This window comes from Rhagoletis pomonella, unplaced genomic scaffold, assembly GCF_013731165.1.
Source record: "Rhagoletis pomonella isolate Grant_MI unplaced genomic scaffold, Rhpom_1.0 Rhpom_scaffold_00005, whole genome shotgun sequence".
Lineage (NCBI taxonomy): Eukaryota > Metazoa > Arthropoda > Insecta > Diptera > Tephritidae > Rhagoletis > Rhagoletis pomonella.
Window position 1 is genome coordinate 55,790,850 of NW_023458559.1, and position 11,092 is coordinate 55,801,941.

General features: G+C 32.8%; 1 protein-coding gene across 3 annotated transcripts in view; it reads left to right on the forward strand.

The window, feature by feature from the left end:
- Positions 1–2,517: 2,517 nt before the first annotated feature.
- Positions 2,518–11,092, forward strand: part of LOC118739261 (mucolipin-3-like) — a 16,679-nt gene continuing 8,104 nt past the window's right edge. For all 3 annotated transcript variants that reach the window (XR_004992992.1, XM_036470490.1, XM_036470489.1), the window contains exon 1: positions 2,518–3,307. Coding sequence is in view for 2 of the 3 variants with exons in the window: in XM_036470490.1 (XP_036326383.1) it covers positions 2,816–3,307 (492 nt within the window). In the remaining variant the exon portion in view is untranslated. The remainder of the gene's footprint in view (positions 3,308–11,092) is intronic.

An 11,092-nucleotide genomic window follows, 5' to 3' on the forward strand; every position in this document is an offset into this window, starting at 1 on the left:
GTTTGCGGAAAATATGCAATATTTATTAAACAAAAAAACGGCAAATAAAAAAATTTGGAGCTAACGTTTCTTTCGCGGTTATGGCTCGATTGTTTCGAATTCTTTGATGTCGCACTTTTTATGTTCTGGGGAAAATATTCAACACTGGCTTGCACAGCCGCAGTTAGCGATTGGTGCCGGACGAACTCAGAGCACGCAGCTACTGAACGACTGAGATAGGGAACGTGATCTACATCGTCAAATGAGAAGTGGCGTAAGGGGGCTTTCGCACGAGGCGATTTTTCAGGCAACTTTTGCGTTCAACTCCCGCCGGGTTGCACGAAAAAAAATTTGAATGACTAAAAATATCAAAATATAAAAAAATATTAAAATATTCGCCATAAAAAGGCGTTTGTATTGTTCAACTTTGCATTCTACTTTCAGCTAATCGCTTGCAATAAAGTTGGTCGCCAGCCAACATTCGCCTCGTGCGTACACCTTTTAAGTGTGCAATTACATCGCGCCATTGACTAAACCGAGCTGTCGTGTGACGATTGGGCCTATGGATGCGGTTTGGCAATGTTATATTGCGTCAAAATCTCATTCGGAGACACCAGGATTGTGTCGTGGAGACAATACCTAAATACCTTCGTTGGCTCATTGAACGCTTTACTTTACAGCGACTTGGCAGAATCAAGAGGTCTCCACGAATATCGACAAATACATTTCGGCATTTAAGGGAATTTCGTCTCTTAACATTGAATTTCTGTAGTCCAACGATTCTCACCCATTTTGTCTTGTTGGCGCCAGCGAATGCAGAACAAACATTTCTTCAAATTTAAAAAGTAAAAATTTCACTACTAACAATTTAAAAATGTTCTTAAAACTTGCAAAGAAATTTGGAAAAGAAATATCACTGTTTTTGTTTTTAGGAGTAGGGTGGGAGTGTCATTGATAAAATTAGAGCGAGAGAAAGTTTTTCTTACAAAACCTTTCATTATTGAATCATGGAATATACTTAAATTCAAAATCACCCTATCTCAAAAAACTTTTCAAGAACGCCTTACTTCAGAATTTGATTGAAAACGCCCCATTTCAGAATTTTATTGAAAACCACCCTATCTCATAATTTGGTCGAATAATGCCTTGTGTCAGAATTCGGTTCAAAAACGCCCTATCTCAAATGAAAATACATTGAAAATAAGCTGAGATAGGGCGTCTTTAAATCAGCAGCTGAGATAGGTCGTTCTTCAACAAAATTCTGAGATAGGGCGTTTTTAAATCAAATTCTGAAGTAGGGTGTTCTTGAAAAGTTTTCTGAGATAGGGCGTAAATGAAAAATTTTCTGAGATAGGGCGTTTTCGAACTTGCTGCCGAGGTAAGGTCGATCTTCCGCTCAGTCATCGATATGTGAAATGAAAATTGCACAGATAGACGACAGTACTGGTGTGTACTGCGTACTACAATTCCGTAGGATCCAGGTTCGATCCTAGATTTGAGCGATTGCTTATAATTTTTTACGTTTGTTTTAAATTTTTTATTTATATATTTTACTTTATTTTTTTCTTATGTTTAGTATTATTTCATATTATTTATTTAATTATTAGAAAATGAAAATTTTTGGTGTTTAATTTTGTTGAAAAGTCTGCAAACTATAACACCGTGCGACAGTAAATTTTGGACACTTCAAAATGCACATATTCGCGAAAGTATGGTCAAATTATAGTAAAACTGCGTACTTAGTTTTTCCCTCTGACGTCAAGATTTTTTAAAGGACTTTGGAATTTATAAAATATAGTTATTTCAAAAAATTACTTAAACAATTCAGTGCAATGCAAAATAAAAATAAAGGTATCAAATATAAGAAAAAATTCTGTAGAATAATTTTTTTTTGGTGCATAAAGGTGAATGGGCATGGCAAATGTTCTTTAAAAATGTTGTACTCACGTTTTTTTACGCTTTCTTCTGCAAATTTTTTGTGTTAAGAAATGCTTTCCAGCAGAATGCAGTAAAAATGCCGTTCGTTGTGAAACATAACTAATAATTTGCAAATAGCATAAATTTAACACCACAGAATTCACAGTTAAACTAAACTTCCGGCATGGAACAAGAAATATAAGGAAACTGTCAAATAATTGACAGCTCGGCGTCATCTAGCGGTCACTAGAAAAGAGTGCACATAAATCTTTTTCGGCGCCACCCTGTTTTATTACGAAATAACGTGAAAGGTCAGATTCTTCAATGAAATGAATAAGATGAATTCAAAGGCATGCAAAGGCCTCATCTTATTTTCTTTATTTTATTGCAACACAGTTTTTCGCACTACGCTGATTGCTGATTGGATCGAACGCTTATTTTGTTTATCTACGAATTGTCAAATGCATTTGCAATTATCACCCTATACTTCCGGTAGTGCATTCCAGTGACGTCCGGTAGTGCATTCCAGTTTCCAGTGAAGTTTTGTGATCTATCCCTGTTCTGACATTCATTGTTTGTTGGATTTGCACAGTTTTTCTTATTCTTCTTCGATTCCTTCATTACCCAGTACGGTTGTAAAAAAAAAATTTTATTCCATATCAAAACACAAAGGCAAGGAAAAGAAATCTAATCACTCACTGCTACCCCGATACTAAAACATCCAGCAAATTTTAACTTTTCATCGATCTCGCAATTTAGTTGATAAAGTTATTCGAACGCGTACAGAAGTGTAAAAGTGAATCCAATATTCGAACAAATAAAACACGGAAGCACGGTGATTTTTCTTTTGCCACAACTGAGTGCAAAAGAAAAAGTCCCAAACCCCACCATATAGACAACACTTTTGCAGTGTATTGAGATGCAAAGTTACGGTGGAGCACCAGCGTCAGCTGCTCCCCAACAACTACCTTATAAAGAACAACAGCCCCAAAGAAATCTCTATGACGCAACGCTGCGTAATAGCAGCGAAGGCCAGCAGCACGCAGGCGGAGTGATTCGGGGTAGCAGCAACAGCAGCGGTGAAAATTCGCGTTGCGAAAGTGATGATGAATATAATAGAAACCAGCCAAGGTCAGCGGCGACAGCGCCATTGACCGCCGCTACAGCTGGTGGTGCTGTTGGTATAGAGGCGGCCAATAAGGGGCCTAACGTTTTCGCGCCTCATAGAGCACATAACACTGGTGGCGTTGAAGCCAGTGAATTGCCCTCAAGTTCCAATAACATGGAAGGTTCTTCGCCTATGGCCTCTTACAACGAGGAAAGGATGCGTCGTAAATTGCAATTTTTCTTTATGAATCCGATTGAAAAGTGGCAAGCGCGCCGTAAATTTCCATACAAATTTGTTGTGCAGGTGAGTCAAACAAACAGCTTCGCTTAAATTAATTTTTAATTTAATTAAAAGCCCACGGGTTGTGTAATATATATGTATGTAGTTTGTGACTGGGCTTTGCTGCGAAACAAATTGTTTAAAAAAACCTAGTAACAAAGACATATCGAGGGCTTATATTCAATACCCTCTATCTTCAATTTAAAAAACACAACACTGATGGTAATTCTGACTGCAATTTAATAGTAAATTTATACTGTGAGTAAATTATTCTGTCAAGCGTTATACAAGGCCAGCATTAACATCACCGATGACAGTTAAGTTTTAGGTGGATTTTTATATCAGAATCTCATTTTTGTGAAAAATGCATATAGGCGGTTTTGAATATAAGCCCTCGATATGTATCTAATGTGGTCAGCAGTATATAAAAGTTACTTCAAAATAACTATTAATTAGTACAAGATCTGGTATATTTAACACAATATCTTTTATAAAAGATAAAACTATACTTAAACTACCACCATAATGAATTGAAAAAAAACTCCCCCCAATAAAGCTCAATCAAACCTTCACAATGTACAATCAGCTTTATTATTAGGCAATTTAGTTGCTTCTAAATGTATTTATAAGTACCACACAATGCCCGGTTTAATCAACTTTCCTTGGTTACTCAGTAACTCTTGTCATTAGCATTTAAAAATTCATATGCGCATATGAGTCTAAATGTAATGACAGTCTAATTTTATTAATGTGAACGTGTTTGGTATTTTTGTAAAGACAATTTATCCACTAAAAAGAATTAAACCGAAATTTCCATAAACAATGAATTATATGCCGCCAGGAAGCCACTAAAGTCGAAAAGTTTTATACTCAGAATTTTAATAAGAGCATAGCCATGCGTAAGCTCTTCACAGAAAAAAATGTCAAAAATATATTTTTTGAAATAAAGTGTTGGTTTGACGTTTCTTGTTTCCATATAGATAGTAGAGAATTACAGATATTAAAATTTTGGAATAAAATTAAACACAGGGTGTCCCTGCGGTATTCCATGAAAAAAAAAAACAATTTTTTAAACAAAATTTCAAAATAAATTTTAATGGGATGAATAAAAAATATATGTAAATATAGGTTAATTTGTATTATTTTATTAAATAATACGGGCTTTTAGCTTTCAAAAGAAGAAATAAAACCTGCTCATTTTTTGCACTTTCTGAAGTATGTAATGCGTTTTTCGCTAATGCATAAAATAATTTTTTAATTTTTTGTCAGTGCCTTGAGATCTGCACGATTCGTTCCATTTTCAAAAATGAAGTGTCAGATTAAAAAGGTTGACCTGTAGACAATAAAAGGTTTATTCTTTTTTAAAGATTTGCCATCTGTTAAAAAATTAGAGTAATAAAAAACTAGGTTAAAATTTTTTTTTTTATGTGTTAAGTGAATTATTAAGAGATGGGCATCAATCGAAGTGTGTATTAACTATATGTAGAAAGCTGCCACCTGTTTAAAAAATCAAATTCCACTTTAACTAAAGTAATTTTGTAAGTGAAATAGATAGGTATCACCATAAGGAAGTCAGACGAAAGAGGTTTAAGAAGGTTTTAAATTAAAAATATTACGAAACGGGTTGCCACCTATTTGTAAAGTCGAACTTAGTTAAAATAAAATAATAATTACGTCATACCATAGGATTACGCCATCGTATTTGTTATTTTATTACAAATACATACATTGTAAATCAGTGATTTGTTCTGATTACATTCCTTTGAAATTACTGGACTCTTAAATTAACTCAGGAATGTTTGTACTCTTCACTTATTTCTTACCAAATATGTCAAATTTTTCATTTGTCTGATACTCATATTGATATACATATTTCATTTACCTTATTCCCTCAATTAAGTTAATTCGATTTTTTAAACATGTGGCAACCCTTCTACGTATCGTTTAGAAGTAAAGTATTGTCAAAACTAGTTCAATTGATACCCATATTCTAATATCTAATTCATTTAACTTATTAAATAATTTTAATAAAAGTGGTAACAGGTGGCAACCCTTTTCAAAAAAAAAAACTTTATTACACATCTACAGGCCAAGCCCTGTCATTTGACACCTCAATTTTGAAAATAGAACGAACTATATGTACATACCTATATAAAAGCCACAAGAACCCAAACTTTCAACTTCAAACTGCATTTACAGTGAAAGTATGAAAGTTATCCAAAAACAAATAGCATTTTTAATTTGGCGCAGTCCATAATTCTATTTTTGCCCACATATTATATGGAAGGGAAGCACTGTGCGACAGTCGGGTCTACGTACATATGTATGTATGCCAGATTCATATCTGGCCAAGGGCTGTTACTCCAGCATCAATTCCCAAAAATTCGCAGGGAATTTGTATCCGGTTACAACAACAATTATCCTAAAAGCAGCCGGCAGGTATATCCCAACGATTAGTATGACGTAAATCCAAACACTTGTATATTCATGCCTATATATGTATGTGCATGCCTAAGATATAAATAAATATGTATAATCGCACACCACCTGCTGAATTTGCAGCGTACATGCAATATGTACTATGTAAAGCGCTATTCGGCAAATGAAACGCAAAATAATCCTTATTATTTCCTCCCACATTTAATAATGAATGTGCATACGTACGAAGATTTCAGGAATGTTGCGAATATTTGCATCATTTTACACATTCGCATTCGCATCAAATGATACGAATGCTTTCCGAATACGAATGTGTACATGAGCAAAGAGTCCACTCTAATATTGTTGAAATGGCTCTAAGTCTGTCTAACCACGGTGCGGACAAATAACAACATTGATGTGCCTTCAACAAGTACTGCTAAAAGTCGTATAAGCAACCTAGAAATAATTTTAGACTCGTGCAGCGAAAGCGAAGGCTCGGATATGGAATCTGGAGACATTAAAAATTGTGAATTTAAAGCTCAATTGAAGGCCCATCTTAAAGAAAAACGAGCTCATTCCGACGAAAATCTTCTCGATTGGTGGAAAACTAAACTAAAATACGACAAATTAACAAAAATGTTAAGTAATAAAAACGATGACTTAAGTTGATTACAGCTTTTTTCAATGTTATTCGTATACATTCGAAACATCCCTAGTACACATGTAAGTAGTGGTGCTACTACGTATGTGCGTACACATGTAAGTATTGATGTATGATCATATAAGAAGCATCTCTCCAACCGTTAAAGAGGTAATATGCATTGTATTGCGCTGCTCTTTTCACAAGCAATCATTAAAAATGAACGAGGCAGCTGTGTTTGCTCGGTCTTGAAATGAACAAAAGCAAATATATCTCATCAGTCCCTTATTTATACAAATGTAACCAGTATTGTAGCCGCTACAACAGCAACAACAACAACAGAGAAAATAAAACAAAATAGATATTTTATATATATGTAAATACTTCACTGGTATGCATTTAGTTAGGTTTAATATTCAAAAATCGCATACAACTGGTTTTTCGCTCCGATTTTAGGGTTTATTGACTTGAAATAATTTTTTTATACAGTATTATTAAACGTGTTTTGTTACGTTTTCTAAAGTAACAATTTCTGAGCTTTCCACCAGGTCTGTTTCATGTGCTGAAAATAAGTAAAGTCTCTTCTTTTAGCTTCGTCGTCATTATTCAGTTATACATTGCAAATGTAGCCATCAATTGTTGCTCGATTGTACGTCTTGTAAATTAATACATATCGTTACCTTAATATAGAAACGCCCCAACTCATATAGTCGCTGAAATGCAAAAAAGCCGTAACTGATTAAAATTTTATTATTGCTTAAATTGATGTGGGGACTTCTAATTCGATGAAATACATCAATAAAACAGGAATTTTGGTTTTTTACTTAGTTACGGCTGTTTGTATTTCAGCGACGATGTGAGATAGGACCTTTATATATTAAGGTTACAATATGTACATATGTATTGTATGTATTTATGTATGTACATTTGTTGTAATATATGCCATTTCGATATGATAACACAACTCGAGTTCAATGCAGCATTTTTTCCTCAATATGCATATCAGCAACATATTTACGAATTACTAAATAAAAGTACTGCGAACATGTCTGCCTGTCTTGCGTTTAAAATACATACCTTCACACATATATTTATGTAAATGATGATACAAGTAAAGCTTGCAAAGTTTAAAGGTGTGCAAATTCACATATTCACTTACATACATACAGTGTAATCCATTTATAATGGACTCGCTTAGGTTGGAAACTGTTATTATGTACATATTTATGTATGTATTTGTCAAGTCCCACTTCAAATATATAAAAAAAAAATAGTCCGCCTATAATGAACAAAAATATCGTTTTTTGTCCATTATAACCGGGGCTGTCAAGGCCAAAATAAAAAAACAGCTCTGCCATAAACAAAGTTCGGTAATTCCCCGAATTCAATAACGGGAGGCAACCGTCTCTGCAACAGAAAATGTCTATATACTTAAACAAAGTTCATTGGTTTAGCGAAATCTGTCAAAATAGGCAATCAGCTTATGCGGTACATTGTAAGTGACGGTTGGTTTTTGAACTGTTTTTTGTTCACTTTAAGAAAAATGCCGGAACGGAAAAACATGAAACATGTACATTATTTCTTTATTATTAAAAAATTTTGTATTCTGATAAAATGGACACTCGATTATAATGGAGAATTTTACATGGTTCCGTGGAGTCCATTATAACCGGATTGCACTGTATGTATATTTTATTTTTCCAATTGCTGCTGTTTTTGTATATAATCTTACATTACAAATACTTTTTTATGTTTGTAAAACTATATACTGCACTATGGTCCAAATGCCTGTTTTTCTGACCAAAACTAACTTTTTACACGTGTTAACATAACTTTATTTTTGTAAAAAGCTATAATGTAGTAAAAAATCAGCAGTCAACAAATTTGAAAATAAGATCTCTTTATTTTGACCCTAATAAATTATAAGATTTTTCTTAAACCTTAACTTTACACCTAGGTTTGACTTAGATGCAGTTATTAAAGAATAATAGCCATATTCATAAAAAATAAAGCAGCTTTACAAAAGATTTAAAAGTTGAAAAATGTTATGTTTATTTTTTATGAATAAGGCCATAAAACTATTAAATATATCTTGTGTCTCAAAGAAAACGGCTATTTTCGTAGGTTATCTTGATACTATGAGAAAGACCCTCAGTCGTCAAGGGTTAAACTATATTTTACAAAAATATCGAAAATCAAATGACCATCAATGAAAAAAAACTCATGTTTTTTTTTAATCATCTTATTTAGTCGTAATTAGTTTTGGCCAGAAAAAAAGGCATTCAGATCATAGTGCACTAGCGGCAATAGCAATCAATCACACAAGCTTGTGTGCTCGAATTGCAAATAAGGAAAATATTGTACCCCAAGGCACGTTCTGTTTGCGCGATGAAAGAAATTGATTATCTGTTTGGACATATATTCAATTGGAAGCACCAATTAACTCAATGACCGAACGCAAGGCACATGGATTGTAGCTGAGGAAAAGTCTGAGATCCGCCTACGTTTTCTGTGAAGTAGCAATACAGTGCCACATTTTCGAATGAGCAGTTAAATAGATAACATTTGAATTATCAAAAAATTATAAAGCAAATACATTTATACATACATATGTACCTACTAGGGATGTTCATTTTACAGCTTTTTCCGATCACGGGATTTTCGGGATGTCGGTATCACAATCCCGGGATCCCGGTATTAGTCCCGGGATTTCGATATTCATTACTTTTCAACAACTTAAATCGAAAATTTTGCTTCTATATTGTTTGAGAAGCTCTCCTACCATAAAATAAATACTAAATAAATGGGTTTGAAACCTACTTTTTAGTTAACGTTAGGATTTATTTTAAAGAACTTTGTAATTTCATTTATTAATTCCAAAAATTATTTAAAAAATTCAATGCAATGTGTAGAATAAAAATATGGGTACCAAATGCAAGAGGAAATTTCTTCAGAATAAAAAAAAAAAAATTTTTGGATTCACTAGGACTAATAGGTAATTTTTTTAAGCTGATAAACTTAGAAGGATGAAATTCAAGGAAGTTATCGAGTTTATATAAGTCCTTAACATATAATTTTTTCAAAAACAAGTACTGCGAAATTTCAAGGTTAAATTTTAAAAGAACATTTTCAATACTTACCAGTCCGTCTCCACCAAAAACTGGAATCTGCTTAAATTCTACAGGATTTCCTCTTCAATTTGATACCCATTCTTCTTCTTTAAGCATTTTCGAATTACTGACATCAGAGCCCATGCTTTCGCAAATATATTGAAATTTGTGTTTAAAATTTACTATTGCGCGGTGTTATATATATGTATAATGAGTTAGAAAAATGTTAATAAGCAAATATTAATTATTAATAAAACAGGAAATATAGCCAATACTGGTCAACAAAAAGGAGTTCCTATTATTGTCATCAGTGTGAATTACAAATCCCGAAAATTCCGAGTTTTTTTGCCGAGAATTTTAACCTCAAAAATATTGTGTTTCTTTAAGCTCTTTCTTTTCACGCTTACTGCACAAAACCTCTTGTAAATTTGAATTTTGAAACAGGTGGAAACCCTCCAACATGTAGCAAAAAAAATACAGTTTATTCAAAACCATTTCGTTTGATACCCATATTCGGATAATTGATTTAACTTAATACATAATTTGAATTTGATTTTCATATATATGGCAACCCTTTAAAAAACTAATTATTCCTTTTACACCTCATTTTTGAAAATCGAACAAACGATACAGATTTTATAACTTGGTGTTAAATATTTAACGCAACCATCTCCGAACCCGATTAAGAAGTTTCACTTCAACAATATAAAATAAATATATATTTCTTGGAATGGCGCACCAATAGCAGTTTGCAAAACATTTTATTCCGCTAGTTTGTCTCATTTGCATTTTATGTGCGTGAGAGTTAAAAATTGAATAGTTGCGCTTGAAAAAAATAATTGAAAGAAAACGTGTCTGTTGATATTGTTGCACTTTGAAAGGTAAATGATTTGTTCTTGAAACTTCTAATTGCATTTTTATAGAATGTTAACTAAATTAAAATTATACCATACGTTATTGAGCCATACAAAATTAGCCGAGCTAAAAAACATTATAAGAAAGAGGAGAAGAATTTAATAATAAGTTTAGGAAAACAAGCAAATTCGATGAGCAAGATAGCCGATATGTGGACTGTTCCAAAAAGAAGGTGTTCACTGACCTTTATAGCGTAATAAGCCAGAAACACGAGGGAAGTCTTTTAAAATAAATCATAAGGTCAGAGAGAAAAAATAAAAACGTCACTTTAAATAAAAAAGTACGTTTCAAACACATTTATTTATTAATTATTTTATGGTAGGAGAACTTCTCAAACAATATAGAAGCAATTTTTTCGATTTAAGTTGTTGAAAAGTAATGAATATCTAAATCCCGGTACTAATACCGGGATCCCGGGATTGTTATAACGACATCCCGAAAACTCCGGGATCGGAAAAGGCTCATAAATTAACATCCCTAATGTATGCATATACATATCTACATATGTATGCAATTAGCGCTACTTTTGTTCCGAATGTGAATATTTTAAAAACAAACTAAAGACTGCAGCTAAATAAGCGCAGTTGGTTGCCTCATAACTAAATATACATACATTGTTCTATTAAACATTTCAGCTTATCAGTTAGTAAATATGCACTGTAGTATGTACATTCATATATATATATATATATATATATATATATATATATATATATATATATA